The following is an 18618-nucleotide window of genomic DNA, read 5'->3' on the forward strand; positions in this document are numbered from 1 at the left end:
TAGATCATGATTCCTAACTAAACTAAAGAAAACGTTTTTTTTTTTTTTTTTTTTTTTGAAAAAGGAAATAAAGGAAATAACCAAATGAACTACAAAACGAAAAATGATAAGAAACAAAAATAAAAGCATCATTAGTAAGAACCTCCCCCATACTTAAACGACACTGTCCCCAGTGGCATTCAAATCCAGAGAAAGCGGGAAAAATAAATCAAAAATAAAAGAAAATAAAAGAAAGCGAAAAAAAAAATCAAACCAGTCAGTTGCCTCCCACTAAGCGCTTGTTTTGAGTCGATAGCTTGACTTGGCGGAGTTCAGGATGTGGGTGGAGTGGTGGTGGAGGATTATTGCTGCCTCCTCGCCTTCCAAGGCGGTGTGTAAACGGATCTGGTTGGAGCAGCTTCTGGTGTCGATCGACACTCATTGGTGTGTCGATCGACACTCTTCTCGTCATCTGCAAAAACAACAAGAGAAACAAGCTTTTGAGGGACTCTAGGCTTGTTATCTTGTGAAGCAGTATTCAAATAATCCAAAGAAGTAATCAAAGATAAACTAGGAGAAGAGATAGAAGAGAACTTATCACATAGGGCCTCAAGTGGTGTGGGCTGAAGAGAATGTGCAGAATCCTCTGTTTGTGAAACCCGAGGGTGTCGATCGACACCGTTCCTCTGCAACTCTCATTGGCGAGCTGAACGGGTTGGAGCGTTGTGTGTGGCTCTGTGGTGGGATTCTGATCAGTCTATGGTGGTGTGTGTGTCTTGGAGGCAATGCAACTGATAGGCTTAGTAAGCTCTGAACCATCCATGCCAAACTCCATCTCTGAATCACAAACCTTGAGATAGATTCTCCCTCTCTTCACATCAAACTTAGCACCAGCTGTAGCTAGGAATGCTCTTCCAAGGATAAGGGGATCCTTGGGTTCCTTCTCATAGTCCAGGACCACGAAATCAGAAGGGATTATGGAGTTACCAACCTTAACAGGAACATCTTCAAGGATACCTTCAGGGATTCGCTTGGAACGATCCGCGAAGAGAAGAGTGATGGTAGTAGGCCTGTAGTGAGTCATGCCTAGTCTCCTAGCAACAGACTTGGGCATGAGGTTGATGATTGATCCCAGATCACATAAAGAGCGGCTGAATCTGCTTGTGGAGATAAAGCAATTAAGAACAAAGCTAACTGGTTCTGGAAGCTTCTCAATGGTCTGACCAGGAGTAATGGTGCAGATGTATTCAGCTATGTCTACTCTCTGTGCCTTCTCCTTCTTGGCTTTAGGAAGCATGATTGCACTAATGTCTCTGGTAAGCAGCTTAGCTTCATCTGAGCTAATTCCATTGTCAACAAGTCGCTTGACATACCTGTTGAGTGGAGCAGAAGATGTCTCAGAAGCATCCTTAGGAAGAGTATGAAGGATCTTCTCCATTATAGTTGTGCACTTGGCAACATGAATCTCCTGCTTAGAACGACGCCTCCTCGGATAGGGGACAGGAGGAGTGTAGACAGACTCGAGCTGCATAGGTACTTGCACCTCACAAGGTGCAGTTCGGATCCAGTGTTGATCGACACTAGAGGGGTATCGATCGACACCGTCGTATTGAGTTGTCTCTGAGAAAAGCGTCCCATATGGTGCCGATCGACACAGGAGGGTGTCGGTTAACACCATCTCTGCAACTGCGAGATTCAACTCGTCTTCAGTGTCCAATTCTTCCCACACATCATCTCCTTCTCTAATCAAGATGGCATTGCAGCTCTTCCTTTGGTTAGCATCAGGATTACCAGGAAGAAAACCGTCATGTCTCTTGATAGATTGTGCAGTTTGAGCTACCTGTACATCTAGCTTCTTCAAGTGAGAGCTCAGATTGTCGATCTTCCCATTAAGATCTATGTAGACAGCATCAAACTTGCCATTAAACTCCACAACAAGCTTTGTTTGGCTCTCTAGAATCTGCTCAAGCATCGATTCCATTCTTGTCTCTGATGAGGGTGGAGGGGGGGGCTTGGTAAGTTGAATTACCATAGTTCCTCTGAAAGTTGCTTTGAGGAAAGGTCTTCTGGAAAGCAGGCTTTCGAGTGTAGTTGGAGGAACCCTGGTTTCCTGTAAACCTGTTGCCACTGAAGTTGCCTTGTGGCTGCCCAAACTTTATGTATCCCTGACCATCTATGTAGAAGACTCCTTCCTCTCACTCAGACTCAATAGTCTCTTCCTCAGCTGCAAAGTGGACATGCTTCTTCCCGGTGAGCAAGTTATGAACTGAATCCAGCTTAGCATTCACCTCTGCCATCTGATTTCCTGAAATAGCTCCAGCAATCTTCTTCCTCTCAAAATCAGCATTCTTGGTACTGTTGCTGCAAGCAAGGTTCTCTATAAGGGTTGTAGCATCACTGGGTAACGTGTATTGAAGTTACCATTGCTCGCTGCATCTAGAGCCATCTGGTATCTTCAATCAACTCCTCTGAAGAAGGTACCTAGAAGTTGTACCTCAATGAAACCATGATGTGGACAATCTCGTTGGTACTCCTTGAAACGAACCCAAGCAGCCTTGAAAGCTTCAGCTGGACCTTGTGTGAAGGTAGACAGCTTGATTCTCAACTCCTCAAACTTAGCATCATCGTAGAAGTTATTCAAGAAGGCTATCTTGATGCTTCTCCAAGTCTTGACGAAACCTGCTTTAAGTTGCTTCACCCAAGAAGTTGCTTCCTTAGCAAGTGAATAAGGGAAGAGCTTGCACAGTAGGTAGTCCTCCGAGACTCCATTAGCCTTGATGCTCAGAACAAGATCCTCAAATCACTCGATATGATCCATTGGTTGCTCATGAGATAAGCCATGGAAAGGATGTTGGCCAACAAAAGCAAAGTAGCCAGGCTTCAGCTCATAGTCGTTCCTCTGGAATGGTGGGGGTACAATCGCTGATCGATTAACATAGAACAGGTCTGGCCTGTTGAAATCCCCAAGAGTACGACGTGGTTCCGCAGCTGGAGGAATAGCTGTAGGAATCTGGTGTTGGTGTCGATCGACACCTCTGTTGTGTCGTTCGACACCGATTGCATCTGCGTGCTGCTCCCGATGGTGTCGATCGACACCGATTGCATCTGCGTGCTGCTCCCGATGGTGTCGATCGACACCAATTGCATCTGCGTGCTGCTCCCGATGGTGTCGCTCGACACCGAGCCATGCTGCATCTCTAGCAGCTAATTGTGCATTGAGACGCGCTTGATCCTCATTTGCGTCCTTAGGTAGGATGAGTCCATGATCATCCAATCTCTGACCAGCCTCATTGTAGGCCTGCCCATCCTCATCTCTCAAAACTCCTTCTGCATCAGCTCTGATGACTCTGTCAGCCATTGCTAATTTCTGAGTTTTTTGGTTGATGCGTTCAAGTTTTCCCAAGTCTAGAACAGACAAGTTGATAAGCTCCTTCTGTAAACAAAGGGGTGAGTAACAAAATAGAAGTAAAAACTATACGAAATCTCTAAACTAAACTCAATGATGATTCCCAAGAACTTCGGCAACGACGCCAAATTTGATATTGTTCAAATTACTTGAACTACTCTCTCAAATAAGAGATCAATTGCAGTATTTTAGGATCGAATTCACGGAGTTCTTTTGTTCAAACAATGAGTTAAATGTTGAGATTAAGCTAGCAGGGTAATAGTGAAAATAAAAGAGAACAAAGTAAAAAGACAGTAGATTGATTTGGTTGTGAACGATTTAATAAAGAGCTAGGAACAAAGTATTCTCAGAAAACTATTGGTTAGTAGATCTAGTGAAAGCTAGGTTTTAAACGAACTATTCTTAAACTCAAACTCTAATTATGGAATAACTGGTGGGCGTGCCGCGAAACTCCCTATATCTGTAGCTAATAATAACCGGAGAAGCCGAGAAACTATCAACCTAAATATGCATTCTTAACGAGTTCAATTGTTCATCTTAGTATATAGGCCGATTATTATTACACACCTATAAACCAGACTCATCAAATAATAGATCCAACTACATCTAGTTAATTACTCTAGATCTAGCATTAGGCATTATTAAAGATGAAAAATTCTACAGATAACCTAGCAAAGGGGGCAATCTACTAAACCATATGAATCCCTAATGAGAAACCCTATTCCTAACAAGCTTATTACTCAGACATATTGGATGAAGCAAACAAAATATTTGAGATAGAACGCATAAACACAGTAAATAGAAAAAGGGAAAGAAGGGATCTCTTCACTGTATATAGATCTGAATGAAACTCTCAAGAACAATGGATGAATAGCTTATATCTCTCACAATAGGGTTGGCAAAGAACTTGATAAAAGACTTGATAAAAGAAACTTAGGTCTAAAAACAATATATATAGACCCTAAAGACGTCAGGGGACTAATAATGCAAAAACGGAAATCTTCTGGGGCAAACTTGAGCTTCTGTAAACTCGAAAGCGTCTAGGTTTTTGCTGGGCCGAAACTGGTGTCGATCGACACCAAGAGTGTGTCGATCGACACTCCTCGCTGATTCCTGAACCAAAATCGTCCTTAGCTTCCTTTTCCTTAGCTTTTGCTCCAAAATGTCTCCTTATCTCCATATATATATACTTACCTGAAAATTGGAATATCAATTTCTTCAAATTTAGGATCGGTGTATAGCCTTGAAAAGCCAAACTCATTAAGGAGAATATGCTTACCTGTAAAATTTTAAAAACATGTTAACATTATAATGAAGACAAATCTTTATTATTATTTAGAAGTCAAATCCAAAGTAATGACCATGATAATTTGTGATTCTCCAGTTTTGGAGAAGAGCGACAATTAGTTCATAATTTTAAGTAATCAAACTGATTCTATTTGACCAGTAGTTCACAAACCACTGGCACATCTTTCCAACAGAAATACACCTTACCTTTCTTCCCCTAAAAAGAAACTCAATATCATCACTAACCACATTACTAATGATTATCTTTTAAGAGTAGAAATAGACTACAATATTGTTCCTTAAGAAAAGACTTACATGTTGTCCGCAATCATGAATTTCACAAATCTTGCTTCATAATCTGTCTCTCTTTGACGACAAACAAATGGGAATCTCCTAATGTTAGAAACCCTTGTAATAATACCCATTGCATCTGAAACGTTTAATATAATGTAAGTTAAGAGAATAAACAAGATATAAAGTTGAAAAATAAGTTATAGAAAACAGAGTACCGTATGATCTCAAATAGAAAATAAGAGCGGAGCCACAAACTCAAAAAATCTACTTATTGAAAGAGAAGGAACATGCCACATGTTTGTTCTTCTCATAAACTTGATATGTTTTGAACATAATGAGTATCTAACAGGCATGGTATTAACCACAACTTGAAAGTCGGACATGTAATACCAAAACCCCTCTTTTAGTACATCCTTGTACTTCCAATGAATGATGCCTTCTTGAATAGTTGCATCAATTCGATTATACTACATAAAAATTATAAAATTTAAAAAATAGGGTTTCAAATATAATCAAGTCAGAGGGTAAGCTATGCTAATTTATAAACTTACATTTGAATCGACATGCATCATCGTGGTTACAACAACATCTTGGGGTGGATTATGATGCCAAAGAACAAGAATCTTCACATAGACTCTCCATTTAGTACTGTGAACTCCTATGTCAGATAAGAGGTTCATCATCTCCATTGAGATTGATAAGCCGTGATAGTTTATATTAGGGGAAAACTCAAAGAAAAATAAAAGTAAACTGTAAACACAAAGTCGGAATTATCTAGTTTATATTAGAGGAAGAGTTGCAATCATTGAGAAAACAGTTCTAGAACCACTAAAAATCGAGAAACTCAAACGTTATATATTGATTAAATATTATAAATACTAATTTTAAGTGTAATCGCCAAGTTTGTTATTTATACGAACTTTATATATTAGAGAGTGTATTCTAAGAATATTGTAGTTAAGATATCATATATTGTTATGGAAAGAGTATATACATATTGATACTATATAGGTAATTTGAATTTTGTCTTCTATTGGAGGTTGCAATGTATTGTAATTTCAATTTTTATGTAATAGAACTTGAATTAAATTTACTAATTTATTAACATATTTTTCCTTTCTAACAGAGAAAGAGCTAAAGAGTGGAACTCATCATTTCCATGTAAGGTTAGATACTAATTACTCTTAGATTGTATAAGAAAATACTCTATAAATATGAACTAAGTTATAACCAAAATTAAATAACTGGAAATTTAATATTTTTAACAGAAATTTGAAACTCAAACGCTTATAAGTCATACATGCTTAAAGAAAATACAAAACATAGGGAAAATAAACATAGTTCATATGTGTATTAACCATTATATGTGAAAACTATCTACTCAATTCATTTTTGGCTCAATATACATTCTTTTTGCGATATTGTTATATAGTCTAAGTTACTCTTTACTTAATTACGGAATTATATCAATGAATCTAATTAAGGCTAATATTTATATGTTTTGTATCAGTTATGGAATCTTTAATTGAGAATCTGGAGCCATTGATTGGTCTGATTCAACACTAATAATGAGCAGGTAATATTCTAATAGTTTCAGCTATGGTAATTGTTTAATAGCTATAATATTCATTTCGAAAAAGTAAATTCTTAAAACTTGATAAAGTGCAATAAATTAGTAACTTGAAAACATCAAATATGAGAATAGGAAACTGAAACCATAAAATAAAAAAAATAACACAATGTATGATAATTCAAACAAACATTTCAATTATACTTCATCAGATAAAACCAAAATCAACTTAGAAACAATAAGTTTGATTTTTAACAGCAAAGTAAATTGCTTCTACAAATCATTGAAAAGACGAATCTGACTCCAGGATCAGTTCTCAACAACATACTCAATCTTCCTTCAACAGACCCATCATCTTCACATTCAAACCAACAGCTGTAACAAAAACAAAATCATGGCTTTTTGACTTGAATAGTTAGTATCTAATTGACAAAAATAATTTATTTAATGACTTTCACATACATGTATTGTGTCACATCAAAGTTTGGAAAAGATTTATCAATGAAGATCCTTGAACACCCATGCTCGCTGATTAAGACCTTAGATCCTAGAACATTTGTAAAGACTTCTGGTGATTAGTTATAGGTCACAGGGTTTAACATCATAAAGGAATGTGACTAACATATTCATGAATTTTCACTAACCTTTAAAATTAGAGGCTCTCCAGAACCAGAGGACTGTAGTGATTGACTCGTAGTTATAAGTTACGAAACCAATAAATAGCTAAAAACGTTTTCAGAAACGACTCACACACACTCCCTCTAGCAACACATGATATGATCCTATCACTACAACCAACCAAAATACAAATTTACCATACTACAAATATAAGTATGTTCCTAACGAATTTCAATATCAATATACATATTACTTGTTAACTTACAAATTATCTCTGATGGTAAATGTCACATATATGGCCTCATAGTCTGTTTCCCCTTCACGACAGACATATGGAAACCTCGCCACAGTTGAGACACTTGATATGACTCTAATAGCATCTAACAATAACAAAAGAGCAAACAAATACTTATAAATCTTAGTACTAAGGAAATACAATTGCAAGAAAGCATAAGCTATATAAATAAATCTTAGATTACCAGTTACATAATCCTCATATTCATATTCGACTTCATCAGCATGGATGAATTGGAGAGAACTTTCAGTAGATATATCACTTACAGGCCACATTTTTGTGTGCCACATAAACTTGATTTCAAAAGTAGATGATGAGTACTTAGGTATTGAAGTTGATCTCTTCAATCGGAAGTCAGCAATGTAATACCACTTGCCTTCAAATAGGCTAGGCTTGAAATTGTTCAAATAATCCCCCCAAGGTACTCTATCGTCGATTCTGGTTCCCTGAATAAAAAGACAAACATATCAAATTCTTTGAACTATAATAGAAACCAAAAACCAAAATAGGAATCCAAAAAGATTGTTTACGCACAAATCTTCACATCACAGAGGATCATGGTAGTATGATTTCCAAAGATCATAGACTGATTTTCCCAGATGCTTAAGATTTTCACGTATAGGACCCAGTTGTTCCTGTGTAAACTTAAGTCACGAATATAGTTTGTGTCGGCCATAAGAAGTTTCTATGGTTTGATACAGTTTTCAGAGAGAGAGTAGATTGACTGAAGTTAACCTAATCTTTGTCTTATATATATGGAGAGGAAAGTTGTAACGATTCAATGAATCTATATGAAAGGTTTCCATATAATATAATTGTTCAAATCCTTTAGTCAATATATAATTATTTGCTAACCGATTCTGTAGCCAATAAAAAAATAGCAAAAAAATTTGCTAATGATTGCTGCGATGTTAAGTAGATAATGATGATAAAGTATTTGGATTCAGTAGACATATAAATAATGGTTGCTTATGTTTTTGATCCCAAACGAATTCTTCAGTATTTAATCTAAATAATTTAGTAAATATACTAACTTTGTTGTCTTACTATAATCTCAGGCATTTGAAGTCGGAGAGATAGCACACTGCATTAAGGTAATATGATTCTTCTTTTACTTTAGTCATTTTAGTTATCATGAGTTCTAATCCATGACATTTTTAGAAGTTGGTAAAGTAAGTAGTTTCAGAGACAAGTAAAATAAGCAAAATAATATAAAGTACTCACATGAAATCCAACTTATAACAGAAGAAAATAAACATAGTTCATAAAGCATAGCACAATTGTTTTCTCATAATTCAAATTGTAAATCGATAACTAAGAAATTGGACTCCACACTCTCAATGAAAATGTCAACATCTTCATCATCAGATCATGCAAAGTTACGCCTACGAAACAGAAACCAAAAATAAACAAAGTTAATATCTATATATACAACATATAGACTAAAAAATGCTTAAGAATAAGGCTGTAGATTACAGATATTTGTTCTTGTCGATTCCTCGGAAATTTGGATCAATGTGAACCTTTGAACAACCATAAACACTTTTCAAACATGGATTTCCTGTTAAACAATCACACGATTTAGTAAATCATAAATCTTAAATGGCTTGAAAAAAATCTGACGAATAAGTAATAAGAAAATAACCTTCAAACTCTAAAATGTTCCAAAAACACAGAATAATCATCACAAGCTCCATCCTAAAATTAACATCACTTATTTTCTTGTAGCATTTCCTTTCAAACTCATCACAAGACCTTCCTACAACAACGCACTTCATGTACTAGGACCTAAAATATGAAGTGAACTAAATAAATAAACCAAAAGATATATATATCATACTGAATGTATTATAGTTTTAAAACTTACACAGTATCTTTAATTGTAAAAGTAAGGTATCTGGATTCATAGTCACTTTCCTATTCCCTCTTCACCCAAGGTATTTTCCCGATTGGTGAGACTGATTCAATGAAAAATTATAATAACCAAATGTTAAAAATACTTTGTTTTGAGTGGTTAGCCGAGTATTGTACAAAACAAAAACTAAAATACTCACCAACAACAAAATTTTTTTCAACAGCTGCATTCTTGATCCGGTAGAAATCAAAACACTCAATGAAATGACATCTTACCTTAGGAGCAACATGTTCCACTGTAGTCTTTCGTAAAAACTTAATTTGGAACACATGAGAAGAGAATCTTTCAAGTGTGTTAGCTACAACCACTTCAAAGTATGAGAGTAGATACCATTGTCCTTCTCTTAGTGTAGAATTCATTTCTTCTTTGTATGCATGTAGAGGAGATAATGCATCGATTTGATGTCCATGAGACCATATATAAAATCTCATCAAATCTTTCATGGAGGTTTATATTTGTATGATCCGGTAAATAACAACAATTATAGAAATAAAAACTGTAAATATAAGTTTCATACCTTCTCATCAACTAAAATTATAATACGTTCTTCCCCGAAGTAATTAGGAGGCCAATTCCACAACTTCAGTAGCTTAACAAAGACAAAATATTTTGTTTTTTTAGGACGCCAATTAGAAAAGTTCTTGAAGTTTGACATTGAAGAAAAACTCTTTTTTGAATTTAGACAGCTTCTTTTGAGGGTTTCTACTGTTTTTTCTTGTGTGGAAGATGAATAAGATAAGGAGAGAATCTATTGATCTTTCCAATATACAGAACTTCTTATTTTTTCAAAAATAATTATATCAGAAATGAATTTCAAATTTTTGCCAATGAATGATTACTTTTTTGAATTTAGACAGCTTCTTTTGAGGGTTTCAAGATCCATTGATTTGGTTTATTTTTGAAAATTCAGATTTAACAATTATATTTTTGATATATCACATCTTACTTTTCAATAATATACCATGCAAGTATATTGACTATAAAATTCCAAAGATCTTCTGATGTTTTCATTTGTTTCAGTATAATTTCGAAACCGGTTATTTGCTATTCAATAAGAAAATAGAGTTAGGATAAAAAGTATAAATATATAGTAGAACAAAGATAGTGAAAACCAGAAATAAAATCTCTAACAAAAATAGCAATACATATAAATGTATAAAGCATCATAAAAATTGAAAATGTTGTTAATACTTATTAAAAAATATAAACGAAGTCAGAAAAATCTGACTTTTATTAGATCCAAAACCAAAAAACAATTGTGAAAACATATAACTAATTTTATTCCTTGTATCTTTCTGTCGTCATTTTTGTTGATCCTTTAGCTTTTGAGGTTTGGGGCTCAATCTCTTTAACTACTCCTTTTATCAGTAGACTTCCAGCATCATCTGAAATAACTTTAACCTCATCAACATTTTCTATTATCACATTTGTTCCAATCTCATCATCTCCATTTTCTGAGTTAACCCTAGAGTATAACTTCTTAGTGGTACTCGATTGATCAGCCATATCAGACAACTTAGAACCACGCTTAGATGAAGGAGTAGACAGTTAAGTGTTTTTATCATCAGCACAGTTCTCGTTGCTATCAGTTAACATCAATTGACCCTATACAATAAAAATTGAGAAATATAATTTGTTATATCAGTACAAAACACTTAATAAGCAGTTTGAATTGTATTAAGGTGAATATGATCATACTTGTTCCTCAGACCCAATTGTTGATGAATCATATTGAGTGTCTTCAAGCAAACCTGATTCTTCTTTTGCTATGTCTGTTCCAAAATGTACTTTTGTAACTTTGTAAATATCTTTACCACCATAAATATTGGCTTTCTCAACACTGACCAGAAAATGGAATGTCTTTCCACACAAATTTGTGATGACATCAGGTATGATCGTAGGATCCTCAATCTATACACATGTCTCACGTTAGTACTCTTCATTCTACCATAGACATATAGCTAATACTTGAATGATAGTATATATTTAATACCTCTTCATATTGTCCATCCACTAACACTTCAGAAGTTTGCCCAATAAGTTTGGTTGCATTATTTTCAAACACCATGAGTTTAATTTCAGCTGTCTGGTCCATTACACGAACCTCAAGCTTGTACCTGGAATAAAATGTATTGTACATATCAAATTAATATACACTTAAAAACCTTTAAATTTTCTGTATACCAATAGAAACAATTTTTTTTTATCTTGTACAAGATAAAAGAGTAATAGAAAACATTCTGACATTGCCTCCACATTTGTGATGCTCTCTTGACATTTGTCACACAAGAACTTAGGTTTCATAGGTGTCTTAACCATCTTACCAGTGCTGGTAGATTTTTTAACCTGCTCAGTTTTTCTGTTATATTTAGGACATCAAAAATAGAAGCAACCCAAATCGGTATCAATGGCAAAAATAGAACCAAGTATTCTCCATTGCCCAACCTGATTCCAAAAACAATCACAATATTATAGGTACTTCAACTAAAAGCAGTAATTTAGGAATTAGTGGAAATATACTTACCTCTTTCCCAGCAAGTAAATCAACAATCATTTTGGCAGGATAATCAAAAAAATTATCCGTTTTCACCTTAATTATGTCACGGTTCCATAATTATCTTGAATAGTGAGAGCAAGACCATCACTTGGGAGTCTGCAAATCCACATTTGTCTGTTTAAAATGTTTGTGAATTTAAACAGAACAAAGAAGGTCATAATATATTTGCACTTACGATTTCACGAACAATTCAACCTCATGAATATGAACTGGATTGATTATGACATTCGAAACATCAAAAGCACTTGTAATACTAATCTCACCTTTATAACAGAATTAGACAATATATGTTAACTAAGACATGCACATATACATCCAATATTGACTACTTTAGACATAGTTAAGGGAAGAGTGAATACCTTTAAAATTATTGATTTTAGCATAGCATATCAGAACCACTGTCTTCTCGTCATGCTTTACACTTTTTAAAGCACTAAATACTTTCTCAGCAAACACAGCCCACAAAGTACAAAACAAACCCTCATTGCTTTAATACAGTAACAAACGATTTCAATATTACTTGTTTGAAAACATAGTTATTATGAATCAAAAATTATATGAAAATAATGTTCTACTTGCCTGGCATCTCTTATTTGAATCTCTAGTTTTTTGTTTGGTTTGTTTTGAGCCATAATATCATCCACTTTTCCCACACTCACCACTTGACCTAATATGTCTGCCATTGTAAAGAATACTCTGTTAATATTAAAATCCATAACAGACATTTTGTTTGAGTTAAATTAATGATATGGAATTTAGAAAATATGTACCAATTAGAACATTTTCATCATAACTCTCGGTCTTAACCCCTTCAAAATATGCTAGATCCAGAAAAACACTATCCGATACAGGATCACATTTAATCACATCTGTGTTGTGGTTAAAGCCCATTCGATAGCTCAAACTCGATATCTTGTACTTGCCATACGAAGGACTCAAAGTGAAGGTATCAATGATCATCCAATCACCAACCTTTAGTGACATGTGAAACTTGCCAATATAATGCTTTCTAATGGGGATCTGCATCTTAGATCCCTATATCAAAACAAAATAAACAAAAACACATAAGAACATGTTAAATGTTTCAAAGCGAAATATATATAGATTCATATATTTAATCAATAGCATTCTCTCATACATTTTCATCACATATAATGACATCTAACGTCAATTTGTTTGCCTCCATAGATGAAGGATCTTGACACGGAAACGCCAATTTGTTTTGAAAGGCTTGACATCACTAAGATACGTTAAACCTAAAGGTAAACTCATTGATTATGTGTATAGATGAGAAAGAAAAGTGATGCTTTAGAATTGATGATATTCTTGAATATTTATACTGTTAGGACTTGATTCTGAAACCCTAGAGCAACACCGGATATTTTTATATATGAAATCATAACTAAATATACTATCTCAAAAGAATATAGGAATCATACATAATTGGTTGTGATTTGTAGAATATCTTCAAGAACTAAGAATATCTTGGAAATGAGGCAAATTATTGAGCAATAAATGTTTGCTAAGACTGGTGTTTAACGCAAATGGGCTAACTGCTCTCTTTGACGCCAAATGAGAAATAGAAGTGAGGCCCATTGCACGAGAAAGAGGATCCGCGCGTCATTGAAACGGGTCGGTTACGGTCGCGGCTCGGGTCGGCTGCGAAGAGCACAAATAATGACGGTTTTACCCTTAATTTGTTTTGTTTGTTTTTTCTTGTAACGTGTTTTTGTAAAATGGCTTAAATGGCTTGAAAATTTTTGTCCCCCATTCTCTCTTAATAATATATATATATATATATTTAAAAGACGGAGTAAAGAAAAGTTTAGCGTAAAATGATTTTAGTTTCTCAAAATTTGCCATTAACATAATTGTGCTACATATTGATTTATTGCCTATATTATCATATTATCCCATATATTAAAAATCAAAACAATTTTGTTTAATTAAAGAATATTTCTCAAAAAAACTGATTTGTAAGTATATCTTTTTAAAGACCTTTTTTTAATATATACTTAGTTACGTTTATATATCTAAATTTTTAAAAAAAATCTTAGCCTATAATAAAAACTAACACATTTCTAAAATATGATATTAATGGTTATTATTTTGTTAAAAATAATATAATCAATACTAAAATAAAAATAAATATTATTGTTATAGTTTTAAAGTGTAAGATATCGTGGAACCTCTTTTCACAAATAGAATGCATATTTTAAAGTAACACATAAATAGAACGAAACAAAACTGATTTATGCATGGAGTCTAGTTCTATTTTCCACCACCTCCGAGTAGTTTTGAAATTGAAAATTTTGTTTTTATTTTGCTTTTAACTAGAAAATTTTGTTTTAAACTAGTAGCTGAATCATTGAGAAAAAAATGTTAAAATCCTATTGAGGTGGGTTCTCTATCTTCTCTCTCTTGAATTTTTCAGAGTGAGACCGACTAACTTATTGTCGTCTGAATTTTATCCGCTTATCAAATCCTGTTTAGTGGGCTCTTTTCCAACATGCACTAGATCCTTTGTAGTATTTTGTTGACTTTTATGTGATATCGAATTGACTTTCAAAGTCACGATGACTGGCGTGACCATCGGTAATTCTTGCTGTTTTGCTCTCGGTTGTTGATGACTCAATAAAGTTTATGTCATTGATATGATCCTGGTGAGGAATCAATCCCAATTTCGGCACTTGGAAGATCTGGAGTGGATATTCTCAAAATAGAGATGACACACGACTCAAAGACGAGATGATGGATTGAATGACTCCACAAAAGGATGCGGAAAAGCCTTTTGATAAGTCGAGAAAGATCTAAATTCGACATACGAAAATGGATCAATGATCTATTTTTAAGAGAGAGTTTTTGATAAAAAGATATATGAGTTCTCATAAGAGATTACAAGAGGTTTATAAAGAAGAAAGAAGTATTGGAACACACTCTCAAGACTACCATGGAAAATGAAAAGAAATAAAAACTAGTTTGAAAGTTTAAAGATAACCCTTCCACTTCTTCGCTCCAAAATGACTCTTGAAATGCTATTTTCGTCACTCCTCTTGACCAGCAAATTACCCACTTGGTTTGGGCTCTTCTTGGGCTTGTGATGGTCATAAAATTGACTGGACTTCATATATATTCCATTGGGCCAACTTCTAAATGTTATACCATGGTTCGGTTCCATGGACTTCAAAATGCTCCTTAGGTTCAAGCTGCTCCTCTGCTTCAAGCTTTTCCTCGGCTACAAGCTCTTGATCAAATTCCAAGTCCTTTGTGCTTTCTATGATTACATCATCCTCTCCCACTTGAAAAGGATTTGACCTCAAATACAATTCACCTACAATGAAAAGAACCAAGTAAGATTCATTGATATTGGAACTCACATTATACTTACCTTGCAGCTCAAGTTCATAAGCATTGTCGCTTTTTCTTCTTCTTCGGTTGAATGGACAATCGATCTTTGGCATCAAAACAACTCCAATTCCAGTCCTCTTAAAGAGATTGGACGAGAGAAGATCTAAGTCTGGTGGCTCCTCTTTTATACCTGCAATGTTGTCAAACCCTTTGGCAAAAAACAAGTGCGTTATCGTAGTCATGAAATCACTATAAACAAGTAAACATGGCTCAGCTTTAATCAATGCACCATTCTTGAAATGTTCATGTTTTTCTTTTATCCTAAGACAAGAGTTTGATTCCAAATATTCTTTAATTAAATCTAACTCTTTCTCAATGTTTCCTAAATATGATAAACTCATAGTAACAATTATTGAAACATGAGAAACAAATCGAGTTAAAGAGTTACTTACCTGAGTAAGGTTCACAGTGTGTTCGGTGCTTGGTATCATCATGACTAATGGAAGTGGCGTTGGATCGGGGGGTTCATTTTGGATCAAGACATTGTTGGTGACCAACTCATTCTCCCTAAAGGTATCTAAAAACTCTCCTGGCCGCCATAGATAAGTATGAAATGAACCAAGTGAAGAAAGATCAATTTTAGGCTCTTCACGAAAAAGTGAAGTAAAATGACCAAAATCTCATGTGGTATAAGATTTGAACGTCCTAGATAATCTCCTGGTCTCCAAATGTTACTTTGAGATACATCATGTATGGATGGTAGTCCTATAGGTTTATCCAGTGAGAACATGACCTTATAATCCTGCAAAAGAGACATCATCTCACTCGGCAGCACCGGTGCACAGTTAGTCAAGCTCATGAGAGCTTCTTCATAGTTAAGCAATAAACATGGGTGTTTTGATAACAAATAATTTTAACCTTACTAGCCCTCACAAAAAAAATTGATTGCTTGCCTATACATTTTCCCATGTGATTTAGCCGAAGTTGATTTTGATAATCTTCACGAGGATCTCTTGATTGACTCATATGATGAGTGTTTATCTCCCGATCATTAGTCTTCTTGATTGGCCTCCAAAGTGTACAACCTTCACCAAAAGAAAGCAAATTAGCTTTCATTCGTTTTTGGGAGTTTAGATAATTACCTCGAGTTCTAAATGGTGGTGTAGCATCTGGTGGTTTATCCTTGAAAAAAATATTGCATTCAGCTCCAGGTGATTGTTTGTGAACAATGACAGCCTCAACTTGAGTTTATCCTCCTAATTCACGTGGTTCTTCTTTAGGTAACTCTCGGTTTAGAACTGGTTGAGATACATATGGCGGTCCTTTCTTGTTCAAGATGGTGATCTTTGAAACATAGTCAACTCGACAAGCTTGTGAAGTGGTTGACACCAAATGATGATTCTCCTCTTTTGTGCTTCATTCAGTTTTGTCATTCTCATGCTCCATAGTATGACCTGAATCAACATCCTTTGACAAGAACAAGTGCATGACACAAGAACTAGAATTTTCTAAACCTTGACTAACTACTTCACTACTTGAGTTAGGTGAGATCAGTTTCGATTCTAATGAAGTATTAGTTAGCTCAAGTTTTTTAGGGCAAGTTGCAACTAAATGTCCTTTCTTACGACAATTATAACAAGTGAATCCCCTGGATTTTAAAAGATTACAAGACTTACAGTGCATTGGCTCAACGCTTAATTCAAGTGATGGTTTTAAGCTTTGCTTCTGAACTACAACTTTTTCGGTGACCATTTTTGGTTGAGATGTTGACTTAGCTTTCTTGGGTTTGTTGTAAGCATTGAGAATCTTCAGAATTTCATCCTTCAACTGTTGTTCCGCTATGGGGCTAAGGGTTCTTTCTTTTCTTGAACTGCTAACCCTTGGGCTGTGACACTGACTTTTCGAGAGCGATTTGATGCTTGTAGAGCATATTTATTCCTTAGAAGTTCCTTAAGATCTCTCCACAAAGTGATAGGTGGCTCCTTATAATATAAACGATCATCAACTTCTTGCAACCACCATTTGTAAGCGTCTCCCGTGAGGTGGCTAAGTGCACAAACAAATCTCATCTCGCTCAAGAAGTTTTTGTAGGAAAACCACTCGTCCATGTTTTTCTCCCACTCTAGGTAATCTTCTTTTCCTGAAAATTTAAAAAATGCATTAGTCGGTTTATAATCAGAATGAAACACAGATTTGGATTTGGGAGTGTGAGGGATTTTCTGTGGGCTGCTCTGTGTTGATCTCAGTGAGTTGTCTGGTGGCTTAGAATTAAGCTCTTGTTCCTTCCTTTTTCGTGCTCTGTGATGCCCTTGACGAATTTGATCTAAGTGGCTGTCGAAAATTTGTTCCATTTCAATGGTAAGAGCTTCAATTAGACGATTGTTGCGGTTGTGGCTTGATCTCTCCTCAGTTGTTGACATTGCGACCTGAGAAACAAAGCAAAAATACACCAGTAACAAGTGCTTTTTGTAATAGAAAGGATTCAACACAAGAAACACAAAATGACCCTTCAACTTACACAAAACTCTCCTACAACCCTAATCACGACTGTTCGACTTAATCGGACGCTAAAAATTATCAAATAGTTTCTAAAAATTCTAAAAACAAATTTACAAAATACTAGACTCTTTTTCGAACCCGTGACAAGTGATTTCGCAAATTCATGACACACCAAATAATTATGAAAATTAAAACAAGATGACAGACAGAAAAGACTCAACCTCCAAGTGTTCTCTGATACCACATGATATGATCTTGGTGAGGAATCAATCCCAATTTCGACACTTGGAAGATCTGGAGTGGATATTCTCGAAATAGAGACGACACACAACTCAAAGACGAGATGATGGATTGAATGACGCCACAAAAGGATGCGGAAAAGCCTTTTTATAAGTCGAGAAAGATCAAAATTTCACATACGAAAATGGATCCATGATCTATTTTTAAGAGAGAGTTTTTGATATAAAGATAGATGAGTTCTCATAAGAGATTACAAGAGGTTTATAAAGAAGAAGGAAGTCTTGGAACACACTCACAAGACTACCTTGGAAAATGAATAGAAATAAAAACTAGTTTGAAAGTTTAAAGATAACCCTTCCACTTATTGGCTCCAAAATGACTCTTGAAATGCTATTTTCGTCACTCCTCTTGACCAGCAAATTACCCACTTGGTTTGGGCTCTTCTTGGGCTGGTCATAAAATTGGCTGGACTTCATATATATTACATTGGGCCAACTTCAGAATGAACAACAGTAAACGAAATCAAGAACAGAAACTAAATACTGAATAGATAAAGAGAAATCCATATTACAAAAGGTCTAGAACACAAGGTCTGCGGAATAAAACTAGA

At 35.0% G+C, this 18618-nt stretch overlaps 2 protein-coding genes and 2 pseudogenes across 4 annotated transcripts; all 4 read right to left on the bottom strand.

Moving 5' to 3' along the window:
- Nucleotides 1-341: 341 nt before the first annotated feature.
- On the bottom strand, nt 342-3337 carry AT4G07339 (annotated as a pseudogene; the record flags this gene model as incomplete). The annotated part of the gene is made up of 1 exon: nt 342-3337.
- Nucleotides 3338-7415: 4078 nt separating this feature from the next.
- Nucleotides 7416-8032, bottom strand: AT4G07325 (replication-like protein; the record flags this gene model as incomplete). Its single annotated transcript, NM_001340562.1, has 3 exons — nt 7416-7534; nt 7634-7895; nt 7994-8032. 3 exons carry the CDS (start codon nt 8030-8032, stop codon nt 7416-7418), a joined length of 420 nt encoding a protein of 139 aa, NP_001327997.1.
- Nucleotides 8033-10642: 2610 nt separating this feature from the next.
- Nucleotides 10643-13107, bottom strand: AT4G07340 (annotated as a pseudogene; the record flags this gene model as incomplete). The annotated part of the gene is made up of 9 exons: nt 10643-10891; nt 11063-11269; nt 11358-11481; nt 11711-11809; nt 12097-12184; nt 12281-12408; nt 12501-12597; nt 12692-12956; nt 13060-13107.
- Nucleotides 13108-15070: 1963 nt separating this feature from the next.
- Nucleotides 15071-17689, bottom strand: AT4G07350 (uncharacterized protein; the record flags this gene model as incomplete). The annotated part of the gene is made up of 4 exons (NM_116807.1): nt 15071-15252; nt 15310-15459; nt 15718-15836; nt 17148-17689. 4 exons carry the CDS (start codon nt 17687-17689, stop codon nt 15071-15073), a joined length of 993 nt encoding a protein of 330 aa, NP_567311.1.
- Between the last annotated feature and the right edge of the window lie 929 nt (nt 17690-18618).

Source organism: Arabidopsis thaliana, chromosome 4, assembly GCF_000001735.4.
Source record: "Arabidopsis thaliana chromosome 4, partial sequence".
Classification (NCBI taxonomy): domain Eukaryota; kingdom Viridiplantae; phylum Streptophyta; class Magnoliopsida; order Brassicales; family Brassicaceae; genus Arabidopsis; species Arabidopsis thaliana.